The following is a 22,037-nucleotide window of genomic DNA, read 5'->3' on the forward strand; positions in this document are numbered from 1 at the left end:
CTGCCATCTCCTAGGGAGCCCTTCCAGTCCTGCAAAGCCCAAGACCTGTTGCGTGTCCACATCTTTGCTTCCCTTTTCTGATTTTCTTTCCATTTGCAAGGCAGAGTCTGGGGACACCTGTTTTTTGCCTGGCCTTGCTTGCTAGTCTGGGGCAGGGCAGGTTGCCTTCCTGTCATCCTCTGGGCTTGGCTCTGGATGGGGGTGGTGCTTCTCCTTGAGCCCCAAAACCTGGGAAAACAAGGCTGTGGTGTTTGCTTTTGAGCACAAGATCAATCCCCCTGGGCCTGCTGCCTGCTGTGGGGGGCTGTGGGTGAGCCAGCAACAATACCCAAAATGCGGCCAGGTGGTAAAGTGGGAGGGACCTGGGACTGGTGTTGGTCCCCATTTCTCCTGGTGCTAAAACCTATGCTGTGGTTGGAGGAACGGAGCAGGGAATGACAACATTTGAAGTTTTATGGAGGTTTTCTAATTTTTTTTTTTCTTCAATCAGAGGCTGAGGATGGGCCTTTGATTACTAGAGGCCTCCACTTGCTTCAGCTGCTTCCTTAGCTGCAGGGTCAGAGCCGACTCATTGTCATCCTTGCTAGGGTCCTGTTGATATGAGGATAATTGCTTTTTGCTCAAAAGACATTAAATCACTGCGGAAGAGGCGGAATAGTGTGAATTACATCTTCCCTGGGAAAACCAGGAGCCCAGCAGAAGAGTTGAAAAGGAAATGCCATCCTTGTGAGGCAGGAGGAGAGCAGGGCTGGCTGTGGTGGTCTGTTCCTGTCCCGCTGGGCAGCCTCCTGCCCTCTTGCTGGGGGGAGCTCAGAGAGGGACAGTCTGATGTACTGGCGACAGGCTGGGGTGGCCTAAAGAAATAGCCAGGAGCTGGCCTTGCTAGGTGACTGAGCCCTTTAATTTTATCTTTTTTTACCGAACACCTGTAGCTTTGTATTTCCAAATGCCCAGGAATGAGATGGATGCATAGGGATGGAGCAGGAGTGGGATGCTCTGAGTGCTCCACGAGGCATCAGCTCTGCTTTTCACTTGAAACAAATGTGTTTGAAAAAAACCCCAAAATTTGACTTGTCAAGATGACCAGTGTATTGGCAGAAGTACTTCTTGCAATGTTTTTGACTAGTTCAGTACCTTTGTTTCACGTAGTGTACCTGTGGTGCCAGCAAAGTTGCTCCATAGGTGGTGTTGGCCTGCAGTGTGTAGCATCACGGAGATGCCATCACCACATGGCTGCTCCGTCCCTGCACTTCTCCTGTAGTTACTTTTAAAGCAGTGATGTTGGGTCTCTGACGTATTATTGAGTGCTGGATATTATGGGCATGACCTGGCTGCAAGCGAGCTTGAGATGCATATAGCTGCTCCCCAGCCTGTGGGGTTTGGCTGAAGCTGTCCAGAAGCTTCACACAAGCGGTGAACCCCTTTGGAGACGACAGACTTTGCTGTCCATGCTTTGCCCCTTCGGATGAAATTGTTTGTGGGGGGTCTAAGTTGTTTAAGCCCATCAGGCTCTTGACAGAGGCACCGTGAAATCACATATAATGACCTTATTGGGACAAGATATGAAGCTGTAAGACAGTAATTTCTGGTTTAATAAAATATAGGAGGATCAAGCCTATGCTGCGTTTCCTGGGGAGGGACACACGGCTCTAAGCCATGCGCATCACACCAGGTAACCTTACTTTTGCTCGGTGAAATGGAGAAGAGCATCAGCTGTGCAGGAATTAAAGGTACAAGTGCCCTTTTCTTTGAACCCACCTCCCGAGCTCTGGCCATAAGCTGGCGATGGCCCCCTGACCCGTGGATGCTGAAGGTGGTCTTGCAGAGGAGAGGAGGTGGATTCAGGCTGGTGGGAGCTGTAAGATTGTGAGCTAGTTATGTTCGGTATCTTTCTAAAAATTGGCTTTTATTATCCCTCCTCGCACTGTGCGTGGGTTATTACTGAAATGGCTGGCACCACTGCGCACACGCGGGAGTCTGCTGCGCTGAAAGGCTTGCTCGAAAGCTTGCCTAAGGCTATAAAAAGACGCTCATTAACTTCAATGGGCTTTGGCTGAGGCCAGGGAAAATGGGCTGCTTTGAGAAGGATGCTGGCTTAGAGCACCCTCCAGCTCTGCCTTTGTGTGTCAGTGCTGGCCTTAAGTTGCTGGGGCAGATGGGGGACAGGGAAACCACTACTTTTGCACAGTCTGGTCTTTAACTTGTGAGAAAATGGTCTGGCTGCCTCTGACCAGAGGGACACACTCAGTGACATCCCCTGGGCTCCCTGCTGAGGGGACTTGGGGAGCGATTGGTGGGTACCTGCTGTATCCTGTGCCCCAATAACCCCTGTGTTCTCTCACCCCATGCCAGGCATGGAACCCACCGGCTGGTGTGCGACTCGGTCAGTCCCAAATGCAATATCTTGAATCACCATCCCAGCAGATTTTTGGAGGTAGTTTGTGGCAAGGCATGCTTTTATTTATTTCTTTAAAGCTTTGTGATGCTCAGGGGAAACTGGGGTGTCTTTGAAACATTTAAAGTATTCCTAATAGGTTATCCTGAAAGCTTTCTTCAGTCTTGAATGAATCAAAGTGCAAATGTTTATAATGCAACACCCACGCAGGCTGGGAGAGGAATTTTATTAAGGCAGGAGAGTCAGAAAACAATAATAATAAACTGTGTTTTATGAAGTTGGTGAGAAACTTATAAACTAGGTGAAGTTTTACAGCATATGAATTTGATACAAGTTGTAAATTTGAATTCCCAGGCTGGTCCTCAGGTCTTGCTCTTTATTACCTGAAATAACATTCTCCACTTTTAATAGCTGGCTGCGGCAGAGCAAATGTGGTTTTATGTTTCTAAATGATCTGCTGTGCAAGTCTCGGTTTCAACTATCCTGAAGACTTCAGCCCTTTCCTTGAGCAGCGCAGTGGCTGTTGCTAATTAGCAAATAGCTGCTACTTGCTTTGCTGTGTCAGGGGCGACCTTGGAAATCCTGCATACATCCCCTGGTCTGGATTACTTAGATTTTTCCAGCAGAAACTATTCTACTGTCTGATAAAATAATAAGTTTTGTCTTTGTTAAATCTTCAGCAAAAACAGACTGAAAGTTGTTCCTGATAAACCAGCTTGTTGCACTAATTAAACCTCTGTGTTTCCCTGCTTGTGGCACTGCTGGGGGGGACATGAGCACTTGCTGGGGCATCGTGCCCTTTCAAGGCACTTGGTTTTTTTTTTTTTGCCATTTTCCCAGCAAGAAGGTTTTCTTGGGGTGCAATTCATGGAGTGGCGACACATTGCTAGCTGAGCTGGCTTTGGTGTCCCCCTCCATGGTGGATGTCATCCTGGGGGTGGCTTCTTGAGGGTGGCATTTAATGACCCACCCACTGTGCCTCCAGCTCCTGTCTGCTGTCGGTGGCTATGCATGAGGGAAGCATATAAAAATGGTTTGTCAAATCTGTGTCCTGTGTATGTGCATGCTGGCAGATTATTCCTCTTCAAAAAATGTGATTACTTAAGTAAAGCATTCTAGCTAATTGCCAGATTATTTCTATGATTATTCCTACTTCCATTACATTAGGGAAAGTAATTAGGGATGTTTTTTTAAATAGGCTTCCCACCCTTGGATCTGCTGGGATTGGCGTATGTGGGTATGTAAACATTTAATTTCCAAGGACTTCCCCCCCCCCCTTCCTTGAAGAAACAGCAATGATAAGTGATTGAAATGAGGCAGAAGTTATGCTTGGACACTTTCCCTAGCATCCAAAATACAATAGAAATTAAAGATGACCCACAAAGGAAAATGAAATTGAAGTTTTGCTGGCACAATGCACCAAGCGGGCTTTTAAAATGAGGGTTTTCTCTGTTTATATTTGAAGTTGAAGAGAAGAGGTTTTGCCTCAGGATGCTGGGGGTGATGGAGAAAAAGTAGTAAGTCAGAGCTATGTCTGAGCGTGGGGGGCTTGGCTGAATCTTCCTTCTCTAGCTGCCTGCTAGCTCGGGGGGATTTTTGAGCTCATTTCCATTCATGGAGGTCTCTCTATCATCCAAACAATTTAGACTTTTTGCACCAAGGCGCTTTGGTGCTTGGATTCAAAACCATGTCTTGTTTTGAAACTTGTTGCAGCATTTGCTATGTGTTTGTAAAGCTGGGAAGATGAGCAAAAAGAAGCTGAAATCAAAGTAAAATATGTAGTTAGATGCAAAAATGGCTTTAACTGAGTGATCTGATAGAGTTGCAGATTAAAGGAAAGTTTGAAACCAATAATTCATGCAACTTTCCTAGAAGTCTGCATCCCTCGAGACCCCCAGAGCTGTTCCTACAGCAAACAAATACCCTCGCCAAGCCAGCGGAGGCTAGAAATTGCATTCCCCATCCATCTAATGAATAAATACCAAGCCCTAGTGTGGTATCAGAAAGGCACCAGGGGAAAAGCTGGCTCAGAAGAAAACCTGCCTGGCCCCAAGGTTTGGAGGTCAGAAGCCATCACTGGTGTGCTGTGTGGCTTTGGTTCCTATCCTGCTGCTGGGAGGTGCTCATAAGGTACTCCTGGGCCATTGGTGCTTAAAATGCTCATGCACCCATCATTTTTCCTTCTGGCAGGGGTTATTTATTGAGGGTATTACCCTAGAGCCACTGTTTGTGTGCTTTGGTCTTTCAAAGATTGCATTTGTGCTGTTCAGCTGTAATTGGCAACTTCTGGACTTTTTGTTTGCTTGCCTGTGTGCTGGAAAGCCTTCAGAGGTTGTTTAGGAGGCAAAAGGAGCCTGTAGATCTAGATTTTTTTGGTTGTTGTTATTATATATTATTATAATTAAACATATTTTTAGCAGCTGAAATTTGAGCCTGTCTGGGTATTTATACGGCAAGATGTTTTGGATGAGGAATAGGCCAAGACAGTCACGTGGTTGGGGCCAATGTGAAACAAAAGAATCCATTTATTATCCAGGCAGGAAATTTGTTCTTTGGGATGTTGTAGCTGCAGACATAATGATTTCATTTCCTCCGGTTCACCCAGATTAATGGCTTGTGCTCTTTTGTTTGTGTGCCTGTGTTATTTCTGCAGCGTGGCTTCCCCTCCTGCTCTGTGCTGGCATGTGTGAACATGTATGCAAGTGCCCTGGGCAAGGTGGGGGGACGTGAAGTCTCCACGTGGGGCTGTGGCAGGCTGGTTGGGTTTTTGGGGAGGGTTGGGGTGCTGGGAGAGCTGAACAAAGGCTGTGGGACCACTTGGGGTGACCTTCCCAGTAGCAATGGATGTCCTGGTGCACATGCATCTTGGAGTCTTCTCCTGCGTCTCCATGGGTCTCTTCCACCTATGGTCACTGGTGTTTTTTCTGTGAAGCTGAGATGGGATGGGGGAGATGGAGGGACAAATGCAAGTGTTGACCTTATGGAAGGTATGAAAGCCACATGTCTTCTCCACGGCCACACTCAAGGGTATATGTAGGTGTTGTGTACTTGGTGGGAAACCTGAACCTTTGCACCCTCCCAAATATCGTATTGGGAAACAGACCCTTTTCCTAGGGAGCTGTGCTGATGCACAGGGGTGCAGGTGTCACCTATGTGGTGGTGGGTGAGCAGCTCCTTCCTTGCCAGCTGGGTTGGCCGTTCATACCAGGCAGGTCCCAGCCCCTTTCAGGGCCACTGGCCATCTGGAAGCTGGCAGCACTTACGCTCCTTCCTTGATTAAAAAACCAACAGACCCGTCTTTGTGGACACTACAAGATTAGCGGCAGCCTTAATTGCTCCCTTTCTTGCTTTCTGAGTGTTTGGCTTTCAAAAACGATGTGACAGACAAACGATGCCTTTGCGTTGCTATTGCCTGAACGGTCCTTGTGGGATTTTGGCATGGAGCTTTCAATTTGTGTACAGTACAACTGTGATCTTCTGTTCTGGATTAATCTGGAGTAACCTTGTGGAGTTGAAGTGCCTGTCTCTGAAGAGGAGTTAAATACAGTACTGCCTAGGATCCAGGGTGGAAAAGGTTTGGTGACCATCTTGCTGCCCTCATACCCACTTCTTCATCCTTCCCTTGCTTAGGTGTTTAAATCTGGGGAGGAGAGAGAGTTTCTGACACCCCTTCTGGAGAAGGTTTCCCTGCAGGGATGTACCTTGCTGAAGGAAGATGCTCTTGGACATCAAAGTGCATCTGCTGTAGTTCCTGCCATCTTCTGGGTGCTTGTGTGTAACAATCCCATCTTGCACGTGTGTTGCAGCTTCTTGCTTTTGTTCTCCTGAGCTTTTGTACCACAAGGGGTGCATGGGGCTGAAGGAGTGAGCCCACCATCCATAAGCTGTGGAAGAGAGGGGTGGGGAGCTCCCTGGCAAGCTGCAGATGCTTTCTCCCCACTTGCCTCCCCTGCCAAATTGCTCCTGTGTAGTCCAGGTGATAGAGTTTGAGGATGCGACAGCTCTGTTGCACAGAAGATGATGGACAGTAATGAGACCCAGAGCATAACGTGCACTAAAACTGATTTATTTCAGTAAGGAAACCACAATCAGGGAGGATGGGTCAGTGTCATTGGAGAAGAGGTGGATATGGAGATGAGCTTAGGGGGAACTTTATCATCAGCTGGTGCTGCTTTGAAAATGAGCAGAGCTGGCGTTCCGTGAAATGGAGCTGCACTGGTCATGCCAGGACAATCCCTCACTTGTGTTAGACTGTAGGCACCTTCCAGGGGTCAGCCAGTGATTGGGCTGGCAGGTTGCTGGAGGTGGCTCTGGTGGACTTCTTGCTTACCTCCCTGCAATCCCATGCTGAAGTCTTCTGGTGAGGTGTCACTTGTGTGTTAAGTCAGCTCTACCTGTGCACTCAGGAAGGAGACCATCCTGGTGAGGAGCAGAGGGTAAATAATCCCCTGAACCTGCCTTGACATGTCTCCCGGCACACAGATGGCTGTCCTCATGCTAGAGCCTTTTCCCAGCTTGCACCCGTGTAGGTGCCGGGGCCGGTGGCACTTTGGAAAAGGAGCTATTTATCACCACCCTTTGGTGCAGCCTGTCAGCCAGTTCCCCACCCACTGCACAGACCACTTGTCTAGGCCATAACGCGTTAATTTCTCCAGGAGGAGGCTGTGGGGGACCGTATCAAAGGCCTTGGAGAAGTCCAGGTAGACAATGTCCACTGCCTGCCCCATGTCAACCAGGCAAGTCACTTTGTCATAGAAGGCTACCAGGTTTGTCAAGCACTATCTGCCTTTAGTGAAGCCACGTTGGCTTTTCCCAATCATGTGCTTCATTTGACTTCTGATGGCCCCCAGGAGGATTCGTTCCATAACTTTCCTAGGGATTGAAGTAAGGCTGATGGGCCTGTAGTTACCCATAGAGTTACTATAGATCCTCCCTGGAGCCTTTCTTGTAGATAGGGGTAACATTTGCCTTTCTCCCATCCTCTGGGACACCCCCGGTTCTCCACGACTTCTCGAAGGTTATGGAGAGTGGCCTTGCAATGATGTCAGCCAGCTCTCTCAACACCCTCAGGTGGATGGTGTCAGGGCCCGTCGATTTGTAGGGGTCAAGCTCCTGTAGCAATTCATGTACTATTCCTTCACTGATGGTGGGTCGGTGTTTGGATCAATCGGCAATTTTGTTCCCAAAGCCTCAAGCCTGACAGTGCTGGTAAAGAGAGAGGTGAAGAAAGTGTTGAGGACCTCTGCCTTTTCAGCATCGTTGGTGATTGACTATCCTTTTCTTTTTAACAGTGGGCCATATGTTCAGATGCGGGATAGTTACAGATCCTGGCTGTTGGCTGCTTTGACCAAATCTGAAAGTGCAAAAAGAAGAAAAAGAAGTCCCAGGCAAGGCTGGGAGAGCCAAGGGATGGGATTGCAGGGCATTTTGGGAAGCAGCATTTGGATGTGGGGCCAGACAAAAAAAACCCAGTGGGGTCTGCTCATGGGGCCCTCTGCCCTTTGTGAGGGACCTCTTGGCTTTGCCACATCCCTTTTCCCCCCCTTTCCCATGCATGCAGCCTTATGGCAGGGAGGGCTAGGGAGGTGATGGGGCTCTCTGCCAAGGCATCCCCAGGGGATGCAGGCAGAACCTTCCCCCATCTCTGCTGCGTCCTGACAGAGGCTTCCCCGTGCTGCTAGCAGCTCTGTGTGCTGCCGCGGTAGCACAGATTTATTTCCCTTTGCCTCTCACGCTCTTTGCCTCATTTGCACTCTCAAGCTGACTCCATATGGTGCAAAAACTGGAGAGACGATGCTCGGCACGGCGGCCAGCACTGGGAGGGGAGGTGGTGTGGGGAGCCGCTTGCTGACGAGCTTTTGCAGTTTCTTCCATTTGAGGTTCAATATTTCCACCTCCTCCCCCCGACGGCTCTGCTGCAGTGGCCAGGGCTGAGCTCGTCCTCTCCAACGGCAGCCAAAGCATCCCTGTGTGTTTCTGCCCTTACTCCCCTGCCTACCCCTTCTCCGCCCTGAGACCCCCAGTGCACAAGCTGGGGATCTGGGAGATACAAGCTGGGGTATCTGAGGATACATCCTCAGACCAGTGATGCTGTTGCTGTTGTTCAGTTCTTATTTACACCTGAAAATAATGGGCTGGCATCCCTGAAGGTTTAGTATGTGTTGAATGGTGCATTAAAAACTACACGACCAGTCTGGCTGCAGTGGTAATGTGTTGGGGCCATGCTGGCAAGCTTGCTTTGTGCTCACTTTTCTAGAGCCAGGGTTTTTCTTTGTAAGCCTCTAATTTTGGTGGGGGATTCAGTTTCTGGCTTGACTGAGCACTCTGGCTTTGGCTGTCAGCAGCCAGGAGGTTTGTCGGGGAAAAAAAGGGAGGCTTTTCACCAGAATTTTGGTGTTGGGGGAAAAATGCCGAGGACTTGGATGTGTTTGGGAAGGGATGCTGTTCTCTAACCCCGAGTCCCCTGACAGCACTTGCTTGCTGTCTGAGCAGTCTGTCATGTTTGTAGCTCATGCAGAATCCCTTTGACATTTTAAAATAAGATCTAGTAAATAGGAGCTGGACGATACCAGGTGCATCCCTCGTCGTGAGGGCTCTTTGACAGCACGGCTGGCATTTTAGATCTAGGGCTCTGAGATGCATGTTTTTGTAGTGAGCGTGAAGCTTTTCTGCAGAACATGGTCCAAGACAATGACTCATTCCGAATATGTAAAGAAGTGATGGCGTGTAGGGAAATGCAGGATAAATGTTTTGATTTTTAGAGCTTTCCTCATAGTGCTATCCCAGAGTAAGGCAAAATAGATTAGTGGGGAAGGAGAGCCGCAGGGAAAGGCGGGACAGATCTCGTGCATTAGTTCAGCAAAACTTATTGCACCTACTCCATTGTTGCCTCTGTGCCGGTGGCCTTGAAGGTTGGCTTTGTAGCTGAACATGGTGCAGCCATAAGACACGTGTGAACACACTGCTGGGGAGACCCTCCTGCAGTCCCATGGGTGAACACCCTGTGCATATCCAGGCATGAAGACTGAATGTCCTTTCAATTTATCCTAGCACACGTGATTGTGGATGCTGTTGATATTTACGGCTGCTCTGTCTTCTCAGTTGACTAATTCTGTATTTAGAGGCTATCACTTCCAAGGGAATCCCAGTTGATTAAGAGCCCAGTTCCACTGAACTTGTTAAGCTTCCATGGCCTTTGCCTGTGAAATCTCAAACCCTGCCCTTTTTTTTTTTTTCTTCTTTTTGGGGCTCCTTGGTTTCTCATAGCATGATGATCAAGCCCCCTCTTCCCAAGAGAAGAGCTCCTGGCAGAATGTCCTCCTCTGTGGTGAGCTCACTTGCTTTCATTCAGCCTGGCTGGAGCACGCCATGTGCAGCAAATGCTGGTACATGGCTGTTGATCAAGAAGTGAGCTACAGAAAAGTAGAAAAAAATACAAAGTTGTTGACATAGCTCCCTGGCGTTTGGTTTATCCTTGCTATCCCTCAAGGCACTGCGCTTCTGCTGGGCTGTGTGATGGGTGTGGGGTCCTGGATCCTCCTCCCTCACTTGGCTGGTGAGATGGTTGTCCAAGCCAGCTGGTCTCCACCCAAGACATTCCAGTGGTGTGAGGCTGCTGTGCCCAGCTCTTGCTGAAGCCACCCAGCTGTGTGACAAGGGATAGTTTCCTCAGGCTCCTGACTTTCAGTGTTCATCTGCTTTGGTGTATTTTCCTGGGTGGTGATAACATTGGATGGTGAAGAGCAGGTGATTGCCTTTGCCCAACCTAAGCAATTCCTCATTCAAGCCAGACCTCACACCACTTAGCCGGACCTCGAGTTGAAGTGTACTATTCCTGGGCAGCATCACAAGCTTTTTGGAGGGTAAGGTTTCTGTGAAAGCCTCTGCCTATCCACTGGGTGGCTGAGTTCCTGTTCCACATCTTCTGGAGGATGAAGCAAGTAACTGCCAAGCTTGACATACAATGATTTTTCAGGGCAGTCTGTGGTGTTCAGTGATGCTTGCTGGTAACCCAGCCTTGAGAAAGCAAAGATGAGGATTTAAACGTATAGTGATGTTGTTCTGGAAAATGTTCTCCTGAAAGATAGCCTTGTCATCTTACAGCCCTGGATTGCTCCTCTGGTGGTGGTGTGGTGGAGGAGCTGGGCTCTTGGGATGGCTGGGCCTGTCTCGGTGGGCCAGAGCATTCATTAAAGTGCTCTCTCAGCCCTTGGCACTGCTTGACTCTGAGTTGTCAAACTCATCTGAACCCATTGGTAAATACATATGGACTATAATCTATGCATATAATATATGTGGATTTTGTATATCTGTGGCCTGTGTGCAATTACAAAATTTATGCTATTGGTGACTTGCTTTGTCACTAGGGGAGCAAATGAAATCCTTGTATTTGGAAAATATTGGGTTACCTGTACCATGATATCCTAAGACTCTTCCCATTGCCTCTGATGTCTGGTTTGAGCTCAGTGAATTAAAACTGGTTCCCAAATTTTCTAAAATAAGTTTACAATTTGGAAAACAAAAGGTGTTGAAAGCCCTATCTTTTCCCTCTTGATATTTGATTTGGTCCCCTTGTCCTTTTTATCCCATGATGTGTGCTTTTTTTGGTAGTTGTCTGTCATTTCCTTCCCTTTCTTTATCTCTCACTCTGCAGTTCTCTTTTACACTCTATTCTGTGTCCATCCCCCATCTGTCCCGTTCCTTCCCTCCCCCCCCCCCCCCCTCCCAGTTCATGTGCAAGCAGGTTGTCTCTTTGATTTACTGTACCTCTCCTTGGTAGGATTATGATAAATGGATTGTATGGCTCTGGCTGAGCTTGTCCAACCCCATGTAGCCATGCTGGGTCAAGTGTGAAAACCAATGAGAGATGCTAGTATTGGATCTCCTCTGTGTGGTCTACAGGGAGGAACGACTGTTAGTAAATGGGACCTTGTCCACACTTCACATCACCTCCTGAACTTTTTCAGCCTGTTAGGCATGGGGCTTGGTGGAGAGATTTTTGCCTGTGCTTTTCTCTTGCCTGATATTCTGGGTTTACCATGTGTGTGCAAATGCACATATGCTTGCAAAAATCTAGGCAGGTTATTTTATTGTGTGCTTTCTGGCACATCAGCCAACATATTTCAATTTACTATATCCTGATATGGATAGTGTTTCCTGCTTGTAATTAGACCGTTTCATCCCACAGTCACAGCAGGCAGCAGTTTATTGATAAAGTTGTTATAATGTTGCTGAGCAAACACCCCCAAATCTGAGCTTCATTAAGTTATTGCCTGCCCTGCTGCGATGCATCTTCATTGCGTGCTGAAATCTATGCCATTGACGGGAGATCCCGGAGGAGGTCCGGGGCTATGCTGTGTGGCTGCAGCTTAATGCATCCCGTCACAAATTGACACAGCACGCTTGTCCTTGGCTGATATATATATATTCTGATATATATATATATATTTATAAAAATTCTTTCCCTTTCTGACTGAAAGTGGGGGTTTTTTTTGGCCACTGCAGATCATCTTCTGCTGGCTGGTGGCTGTGGACGGTGGTGTCACAGCTCAGATCTCTTTGCAGAGCAGGCACGGCTGCTCCTTTCCCCTGAGAGGTTCATAGAGACCCCAAAGCGTCAGCTGTTTCCTTCTAAATACAGCCAGAAAATGTTTCGTGTTGACTTGTTTTGTTGTTTGGAGCATTGTCTCCCTTCTTGACTGGGTTTGTTGTTTAGCGGGTAATCCTTCATAATGAACCCGCAGGAGACTGATGGGGAGAGCTCGTTATGCACTTCCAGAGCAGTTGCACCATCATTCTGTACCAGAAAAATGCACCATTAAAGGCAGAGAGCCATGGGAATGATGGGACATAATTAGTTGTTGCTGTAATGTTTTTGATTGAAAGTGTATAGATACTGTAAGCGGCTCTTTTGGAAGCCGGTGCTCTCAGGAAACTTAAGAAAAGCAGTGCTTATCAAAGGGGAGAGGCTGATCCTGCTCTCACCTTGCCCGCCTCCCCAGGGCCATAACTAAACCGTTTGGGAGATATCACAGTGTTCATGCCATGCAGCTACCAGCTCCTTCATGGCAAAAGGGGCAAGCAGTGGTGCTCCCTCCTAATTAGGAGCAGGAACCGGGGTGTGTGAGTGGAGTCCCACAGAAGAGACTTTTTGGGTGGGATGTGCACCCAGCAGCTTGCCACCTTGGTCCATGCAGCAGAGCGCATGGATCTTGTGTTCCTGCTTTTTCCCAGCTTAGTCCAAAGTTCAGGATATATCGAAACCTTGCACAGATGAACCTGGGCTGCACTCATGGGATGTTCTGGTCAGAAGCATGGTCATGGAGAACAACCTGGAATTACTCAGGCAACCTCCTGGTGTGTGCCTGAACCCCATCATCTATGGGGAACAGTAAGAATTAAATTCAAATTATTCCACAGGCACCTGTGGAACTTTCTTTCCATTGACATTGAGAGGCGTGACGCAAATCACAAGTGTGTAGGTAGCGGTGATAAAAGCCATGATGCAATTTGGGCTCGACTTGAACTCACGACAAGCATGGGAAAGTAGAGCTTGCAGAATCATAGCAGTTAATGTTATTTAGCACTTGTCTTTGTAACAAAGCATCTTGGCTCTGTTTCTCTATTGTTCCCATTCTCTGGTAATGTCACCAAACTTGGACAGACGCTTTCCAAGCTGTGCATTTGCCTTGGGCTGATTTTACTGAAGCTCTCAAGAGAGAAATAGGGGTAGAAAGAAAGTTTGGCATTTATGAGCATGAAATAGAGGGGAAAATACAGAGCTTTGGTTGTAGAAAAAAGTTGTGCTGTTGTTCCCCTTCAGAAAGTCATGCTATGGGCTGGGACTGCCCAGGGGATGTGCCCTGGGTCTGGACAGTGTGTGCACTGACCCCATCGGTGCTTGCTTGCTCAGGCTTGCTTTGTGCTCTGTGAGGGCACATTGGGATGAGTCTCTAAAGATCCTACCTGCAGACCATCCTCTGTCCCTTTGGACTCTAGACCTGAGCCCCACATGCACCCTGCCCCTCCCTCAATGGCTGCCCTATCCCTCTGAAAGTCCAACTATTGATATGCACCTCTCCGCTCCCCACGCATCTTGGGGGGGGCTTATTTCCAGCAGCTGGCATCCTTTCCAAATCTCCCTCTATCCATCTGTTGTTATCAAGCCTCCTCTCTCCTTATTTTGCTTAATTTCTGTCTTTTTCCTCTTGGTTGTCTTAGACATGCCTGCGTCTGTTTGCATATGCCTGAGCGTTTTGAGTGCCTTAGGCTGGTTCCTGCCGTTATCATCTTGCAGGAGCAAGAGCTGCTGCCTCTTGTCTTGGGAAAGGGACCATGTCTCCAAGGCACCTATTGAGGAGTGCAGCACTTGTACAAGTTTCTTTGTGGCCTCCCTGAGCAGAAAATTTGTCATATCTTTCTTTCCAGATGACAGTGTTGAAATGTGATCAAGTTGGGTTGGCCTCCTTGCCTCCATCTCTCTCTGCCTGTAGCCAGACCCTACTCCCTGTCAGGCAGAAGTCGCACTTTCTCACTGTATAATCAGCAGGAGCCCTCCACATTGGGGAGATCTTGAAATACTAGTTTCAGGCTGGGGATTTCAGGAAATAAGTTCTACTTTGTTTTGGGTAGTTCAGAAAGGATTTAAGCCTCTTCCAGAAAAACCTGTTGGGAAGGTTGGTTGGTGAGACAGCATCAGCTGGTGTGAAATGAAGGCTCCTGCAGCGGATCCTGTGCTGCCCTGCTATATGCCTGGCTACTCTCACCCCAAATAACTTATCTTCCCCCTGCTGTTTGAATGACTCCAGCGCACCCTTCGCTGCTCTGAGACACAGCTTATCCTGCTGCAGGTATCAGCTCCAGACACATCTTGCACCCATTTGCCTGGGAGGGTGCGGGGAGCCTGCGATGGCAGCGAGTCCTCTCCGCCTGGATTGCGCGAGTGCCATCACAGATGGATGTGCTGCTCGGCGGCGAGGATGCTGGTGCATTCTAATTGCTGGCATCTTTACTCGTTACGAGTGTAATTGTGAGTAGACGTTTGTTTTTGTATTGATAATTAGGGACTGGAACAGATGGCGAAGGCTTAGTTTAAAGTAATGTGTCCATTAAAGAAAATCTACTGTATACAGCTGAAGATTCTTCATTCTAAGAGAGCTCAGCTTGCTGTAGCAGAGATTGTCTTCTCCCTAACAAGGGCTTTGGCTGTTACAGCCTGGTCAGCTGCCTTTGGAGGCTCAGGTCCTGAAGTGAAGACTCCTCCAAGCGAGTGTTAGCTCCATCCTGGGCAGAGCATCCCCTGGGCATGAGCCATGCCCACATGCAGGCGGTCAGGTGAGGAAGGAGCTGCTGGGGGAGCAGTACCCTGAGCAGGCAAGGGGAGGGCAGCATCTTGTCCATGCTTGCCTGCTGGGCACTGAGCCTGTCTGCTGGCACAGTGGAGGCCAGGGCACTGGCTGGTGCAGGTGAAGTGGTGGCATGTTGTTCACCCATTGTGGCTAATGATGCTGTGCTAGATGTAGGAGGCATGGGGAGATGATGTCCCCCTGTGCTGACATTCCTGGGGGGCTGCCCAGGCTGGGGGGACAAGTGCACCTCTCCCAGCAGGAGCCCCCTGTCCTAGGCAGGGCCCTGGTTAATCAATACACAGTGCCAAATAACAAGGACTGGTCCTTGCAGCAGGATGAGGCAGGTAAGAGGAGAGCTGCTGTGAGGTATCCATGTGGATTCTCTGCTGGTAGTGACGCTCAGGTGCTGGTCCACAGTAATCCCCTTGCTAGCAGGCAGAGCAAAGAGGTTTTTTACTGCCTGTCCCTCCTTTGCCTGCTACTAAGTGATGGATGGCCGGGGGATTGATCCCCATGTCCCACCACCAACAGCAGTGTTTTGCAGCTGAGAGATGGACGTGTGAGTGCTGGGTGTCCCCCCTTTATCTGTGGGATTCTGGGGCAAGGGGCACTGGCCTCTGCAAACAGCCTGCTTGCTGAAGGAGGGTGCTCTGCAGAGCCTTAGCCCCGAGTTGCCTGGCCATAACTGTCCCTGAGGGGTTTCCCCTGTGGTCACAGCATCACTCGTACGCCCTAGAAAATGAAGTAAAAAGCCAAGATTTCCTCCAAGAGGAAATAGCAGAGGTCAATGGGAAGTTGCTCAGCTGAGTCCTGGTGCCAGTACCTTTGCAGTCATGGGGTTTTGGGTGAGCTCAGCAGGAATTTGAGCTGAAGGGGGGGTTTGGGTTTAACCACTTTATATTTAAAACAAAACAAACCAACCCCCCCCAAAACCCAAACAACCAAAAATCCCAACCAAACTATTTTGCCAGGTTATGGATCTTCTTGTATATGGCAGTGTCTTTGGGAGTCAGGGCAGGATCTGAGCAGGAGATGGTATGTGGAAGCTCAGGCTTTTAGAGGTGGCTCTCACCCCTCTTTTTCCTTTGGATTGCAAATTGCATTAGAAATATGGAGCTGTTGAAGTGCAAGTTATGCATCTGTGGTGGAAACTTTGAGCGCGACTTCTCTGGCCACAGGCCACGCAGTTCCCTTAGGACTCAGGAAATCTCCAAAGTGAAAGCTTCTCTGTTTTTTTTCAATTTATTTTAGTGAGTTATTCTGGAGACTCCTGCTTTGGGAGCTGCTACATGCTGCACCGGCACTGCTGCTGTGCCTTCCTGCTTTCTTTCCAAAATGTGGAGCCTTTGGTGAGGAGCAGAACAGGAGGGAAGTGGTGAGATTTTGGGAGGGAGCTGCTGGGAGGGATCCTGGTGGATGCCACCTCAGAGCAGAGCTGGTCCTCGTGTGCTAACATCCTGTACCACGGCTGTACTTTATCAAAAATACATTCCTCTGTCATTGCCCCACTGAAAAAAAAAAAAAAACCACACTTGGGGAAGGAAGCTGTAAGTGCATGGAACAGGAAGGGAGATGATGGAGTGACAATACTTTCTGGATAAACCCTTGCAAGAAGTGCCTTTCCTGTAACTAAGCATGACCTTATTTAGCACAAAGGGTGGGTGAGCCAGATCTGGGTCCCAGCCTGGCCACACTCCCTGTGTCACCCTGGGCTCTACTGCCCCAGTTTCCCCTGTGTGGCACAAGGGCACCACATTTGCTGTGGGGGGAAAACCCAAGTATTTTAGAGCTCTCAGAGCATCCCTCCCCACGTAGCCCTGCTGGGAGGAGGGACTGGGGGATGCCTGTATGGCCTTTTGCGTACACCTTTCCATCAATTTATGCACGGGCACATCTGCCTGCTTATCTGAAGGGCCATACTGAGGATTAATGACTGCTCAACAAGGCACGGGGCTGATTGCAAGGGAAGGAAATGTTGGTGGAAGGGGGAAGGAGGAGGGTGGCGGGAGCAGAAACTTGCTGGAGATCTGGAGCATGAGCCCTGAGTCCCATTTGGGGCCAGGGAGGAGTTGCAGATGGGATGTGTCATTTTCAGTTGGCTTTTGCCAAACAAAGGAGCTGAAGCTGCAGATGGAGACATGCTGCGGTGGCATGAATGCCACCACACTTTTCTGTTCCTTGCATGGACTGGGCCTCTCTAAGGGTGCTGTGTGTCTCCTCTCTGAGGGTGCTGTGAGCAGGATTGGACTGGCACTGTGCAAAGTGTGGTGCAATGGGCTGTGGGCTTTGAACCCCCCCCCGCCACAGCAGCATCCTGGGACCCATTAGGGGTGCAGAGCTTTGCAAACTCCCCAAGTGCCTTTTTGCTGCATCTCTGGGGGGTTGCCTTGTTCTCCCTGCCTCTGTGGCGCCGCTCACCTCTCCGGGAGCCAGGAAGGGTCAGCAGCTATGACGGGGATTTCAGGAGAGGGAGTGTTTATCACTCATGGCAGGGTGGGGAGTTCCCGGTCATGCTTCTCCAGCTTCCCATCCCGGAGCAGCCGGCAAAGGGAGGGGTGGGAAGATTAATAGGATTCTCGTTTCCCACTTGTGATTGCTGGAGCAGGCACAGAGATAAAAGCAGCAGTCCGGCAGCAGTTCATATTCCTGGGCTGGTTTTTATTTTCTGACCTTTATTTCTCTGGCTGCATCCGTTTTCCTGGTGCTGTAAAGCTGTTATGAGTACCTGGGACCACAGAGGAAAGGGGAGGTACGGGGGATGCTCAGCTATACCAGCTGCCCATGGCACATCTCCTCCCATTTGGTCGGGACACAGGAATCAAGGAAATTAATCTGCCTGTCTTCTTGCTGCAAACAAATAAATAAAACCTTGAGGATTTTCCCCATCTGCTTCTATATGTTTTTGCTCTCACTGTTATTTTTGTGTTTTTATTTTTGTTAAGAATAGAAGTAGGGAAATGTCAGCTGTATTACAGCACTTAAATATTTCCCACCAAATCCTCCATCAAAATACCCCCAGCAGAGGAACATTGCTCCAACAATGTGATGATTTTTTTTTTTTAATTTGCGTATTTGAAATCACTTTGAAAAGTAATAACTGTGTGCAATGGCAACTCGGCACCAGAAAGATGTATTGCATAGAAGGGGATGTCTGGTGTTGCAGAGCAAAGCAAGTAGCTGTGAGCGAGTTGGATGGGACCTGCTGAAAAGCCTGCATGTGTGTGCTGGGGGAGAGGGTGGGCTCTGCCTGCAGTAGGAGATTTCCCCCAGCCTCTTGCTGCTTGCGGGAGTTAATGCAAACTTGCTGCCTGGGTTTTGTATGTGCACATAATGACTCCATGAAGTGCAGCATCCTTAATTTTTTAAATGTTTTTTAGTTGGTAATGTGCTTTTCCGTTTCTAGGCTTGGGAGGGTCATGGATGGCAGCATGGGTTGGGTTTAGGCTGTGACTCTTTGCAAAGAGTCTTGTCCTGCACCATTTCCTCTGGGGTGAAGCTGCCCTTAGTTTATTAGATGTATTAGGGTGCCTGCTGCTTCATTTCTGAGCAGCTCCAAGGGTCAGATGTACACTCCATGAAAGCAACTGAATGTTTTTCTGTGGCTCTGCTCATAATTTTGTGTCATCAAAAATTTTGGGAGTAACCAGTTTGCTTCCCTTTTCTTGTGTTTCCTCAGAAACTTTGATGGATACACGGACGGCAACGGCCGAGCTGGGCTGGACTGCCAACCCTCCTTCAGGGGTAAGTGCCACTTGTCCAGCTGATTTTTATGTGACCTTGTGGGGTTCATGCTGTTTATCTTAAAATGCTGGTGGAGAGCCAGGGAAGTCAGTGGGAACAGTGATGCCCTATCGGGCTTGCGTGGGGTGCCCAGGGCATCGCTGTGCCGAGCTGCATGGCTGATCAGGGCTGAGTGTCCCTTGTCTGAACTGGCCCCAGGGTCTTTGTGAAGATGGAGCTTTTCTCCATCCCTGTGTGCTGTCCTCCTCTGTCTGTCTTTCTCGCAGGTGAAGGGTCCAGCCCTATCACTGTTCTCCATCCACTGGCTCGCGCCTTCCTTCTCCCTGTGCCAAAAGGCTTGTAATTAGGAAACATTAGCAGGCTCAAAACAGCTTTCATACCTGGAACATCATCTGTAATTGCACTCGGCAGTGCTCTTCCCTGGCTATTAATGTCACTTTTATGAAGTAATGAGGAACAAAACACCCTGAGGCACTTAAAACATCTTTTTTTATAGAATACGAGTCTTTGAGGAATGGAAGCATAAAATAACCTGACTCACATTCCCCTGACAGAGAAAGTGAGAGATGGAGCTGGGGAGAAGAGGAGTGGTGGTGGGAGGGGATGCGAGTTGATGGATGGGCATCATGGTAGGACAGGCAGATGGTTGGGCAGGGATGGGTACAGCGGCAGAGTCCGTCCCTGGGGCTTCCAGGACATAGCACCAAAGGGAAAAGGATACCAGCCTGCATCTTTATTAGGGTGTGACTGGCTTGTCTGGGTCCTCAAAAGAAATAAGGTTACATGCCATCACCAAAGCTGAACCACCCATGCAGTGGACGTGAAATCCTCTCCAGGCACATCAGAGGCCCTTGAAACATGGGGCTTTGCCACTGAATTGCTTTGGAAAAATCTGGGCCCAGATAAACTGCTGGCAAAATGCAGGGGGTCTGTGTGCAGGTGATGGAGATGGGATATAAATAGCTGCCTGCAGCTGCTATTGCTGAAGGCCCACAGAAGGCAGGTGTGGAGCTTGTGTCATAAGGCATGCTGGTCTCACCCTCTGTGGAGCAGAAGAGTGAAGCCTCTCCGTGGCCCACATCCCTGCATCCCTCCGTGTGCATCCCTGCATTACTGGTGATTCTTCTCCTTTACAGAGACATATATTAGATCTTCCACAAAGTATTTTAATGTCCCAAGTCCTTTATTTAAAAGACATAGGGTCAGTCTGTAGCATGTGTTTAAGTGTGACTTCCTCTGTGAAGTCTGCTTGCTTGTGGACTGGGCTTTTATTTGTAGCATCAGGTGCTTTGCTGGGTGGATATGGAGCATCTTAAGGCATATTTTGGACTCCTGGAGTGAACCCTCCTATCGGTATCATGTCCCAGGTGAGGCAGGTTTTGCAGTAGGTTGGACACCAGTTGAAAATAAGCAATGTCTTCCTCTTGCTCCAACCACACTATAGCCTTTACAAGCTGCCCAGTTACAGCACTGACTTTTAGGGTTTGTCCTGTTTCATAGTTCACAACGAATATTTGAGGGCAGATTTGTGTCGCTTATTGGCTTGTCCAGTGATAATGGCTGGTATTTGGGTGAGGCTTGTCCAGAGTGTGGGTGCCAGGGAGGGTTTGCAGACTGTGACCCATCCAAGCAGCCTGGTGTAGAGATGCTAAGATACATGTGGGGATTTCTGCTTGTGTTGGAGTCAATGAATAACCCAAATTTGGTTGGTCTTTCCTTGGTTTTAGTCTTCAGTTCCCCAAAATCAGCCACCTTAGGGCTGTGCTGTTTCTTTTCAGCCCAGACTGCTGAAAGCTGGGGTAGGAAACCAAAAGCTTCCCCTCTGCCCTGCCTTCCTCCATGGAAAAAACAAGTGTGCTGGCAGCCTTGCTTTGGGGCTTAGCAACAAGCCATAGCATTGCAGGAACGAGCAAAGAGAGGAACCAGAGAGGGAAGCAAAGAAACAAGAGGGAGAAGAGCAGTAGCCATCTATAAATGGGACCTTCCTGCTCCTTGGGGCAGGTGGGAGGATGGGAGAGGGGCTTCTGGCTGCTACTGGGATGTCAGCTTCTCCCAGGTTCCTCTCATCTGTCTTGAGGCTGGAGGTACAGGGATTTGATGAGCCACCTCTCCTGACCCCAGTGTTGCCATCAGCATGGGTTGTGCGCAGGCTTTGGGTCCCTTTGGGTGGTGGCATATCCCCATGATGTGCTGAGCTCTGAGAGTGACAGTTCACCCTGGAAGATGTGCCCTGGGGCTTGAGTGGGGCTGTTGATGTTAATGTTGGGGCACAGAGGCTGGCCAGGCAGCAGGGGCTGTGGTTCCTGGGGATGGGCTGCAGCAGGACGTGGGCTGTCCTGCTCTCCCCAATGGATGTGCTTTAAATATCACCAAAGATGGAGAATATTGTCTTAATGCCCAGCTCCCTGTGAATCATTTAGTGGGATCTTGTCAAAATGATGCATTTGTCACTGTTGGGGCATCGATGGCAGCAGCCACTGGCACTGTGGGTCTTCCTAGCCATGGGGACCTGCTGCTCTTCAGTGCCTGGTTGCAGGAGTGCTCAACCCAAGGAATGCCCAAGGGAACATCAGGATCTGGCCCCAAACCCTCACGAGGGTTTTCAAAGTGGTGTTTCATGTCATTCTCAGCTGCAGGCAGCCCTGTGCACTGGGCACCTGAAGTACAGCAGGATCTGCTGGCAGGTTTTGGCTCTCAGTTTTGAGGCTCTGTCTGCAAAAAAAAAACACAGCAAAGTGCAGGGGATGCTCAGTGGAAGGAGATAGGGAGAGAGCCAGCTTCCTGCTGGGCACTGTGAATAAAAGCAGAGTGGGCCAGGTCCCCTCCTGTGCACCTGGCTGGGGTGCAGGGAGCTGGCAGGTGGGATGTAGAGGAGGATTCATGCAGCAAAGATAGTGGAGCAGTGGGGCTGTTATGCTGGTGGGTGAGTGCTAGAAGAGAGCTCATTGTCTGGCGTTAATTGGATGACAGGGCTGTTATGCAAAGCCCAGGTGGGAATGGAAAACAATGCCAATGCCCTTGGTCAGGGAGGACCTTCCAGCTTTCTCATGTGAAAAGGTGTCTAATAATAAAGGACATTGAATCTGCACATCTTGTTCATGGTGGAGAGGGGTTTTTGCAGTGCCTTCATGGTGTGGGATTAGAAGGGAGAGCGCTCGGCTGGATGTGTGAGGTTTTATTGCTGTTTGGTAAACATTGCTTAACAACAATGTGCAGCCATGAGCTGTGATCTTTGCTTAAGCTTAGCAGAGCCAAGTAGGTGGACCCAGGAGCAAATGTTCTGCTGTGTTTGTTGGCAGTGTGTGGAGGTGCCTCCTTTGAAAACAAAATAAAAACCTGTATTTTTTTACATCAGGGCTGTGGTCTACAATGAGGCAGCTTGGTTGTTTAATGGAAAATGGGAAAGGGCAAAATCTGTAAGGTTATAGGGGTGTTGTGGTGCATCAGCTCTTTGGGAAGACTCAACGCTATGGGGCAGGTTGGTGTCATCCATCTGCTGTTGTGCCCCCGCGTAAGCACAAACACGGGCAATTGCTGCTATAGCATCGCTCCTG

General features: G+C 49.1%; 1 protein-coding gene across 4 annotated transcripts in view; it reads left to right on the top strand.

Moving 5' to 3' along the window:
- Positions 1 to 22,037, top strand: part of EPHB1 (EPH receptor B1) — an 87,133-nt gene that overhangs the window by 7,901 nt on the left and 57,195 nt on the right. For 2 of the 4 annotated variants that reach the window (XM_075099530.1, XM_075099531.1), the window contains exon 2: positions 18,419 to 18,483. In XM_075099530.1, coding sequence (XP_074955631.1) covers positions 18,419 to 18,483 — 65 coding nt within the window. Of the gene's footprint in view, positions 1 to 14,403; positions 14,424 to 16,070; positions 16,092 to 18,418; positions 18,484 to 22,037 lie in introns of those variants that run through there. The other 2 variants (XM_075099533.1, XM_075099532.1) reach the window with 2 other exon arrangements.

This window comes from Phalacrocorax aristotelis, chromosome 7 (assembly GCF_949628215.1).
Source record: "Phalacrocorax aristotelis chromosome 7, bGulAri2.1, whole genome shotgun sequence".
Lineage (NCBI taxonomy): Eukaryota > Metazoa > Chordata > Aves > Suliformes > Phalacrocoracidae > Phalacrocorax > Phalacrocorax aristotelis.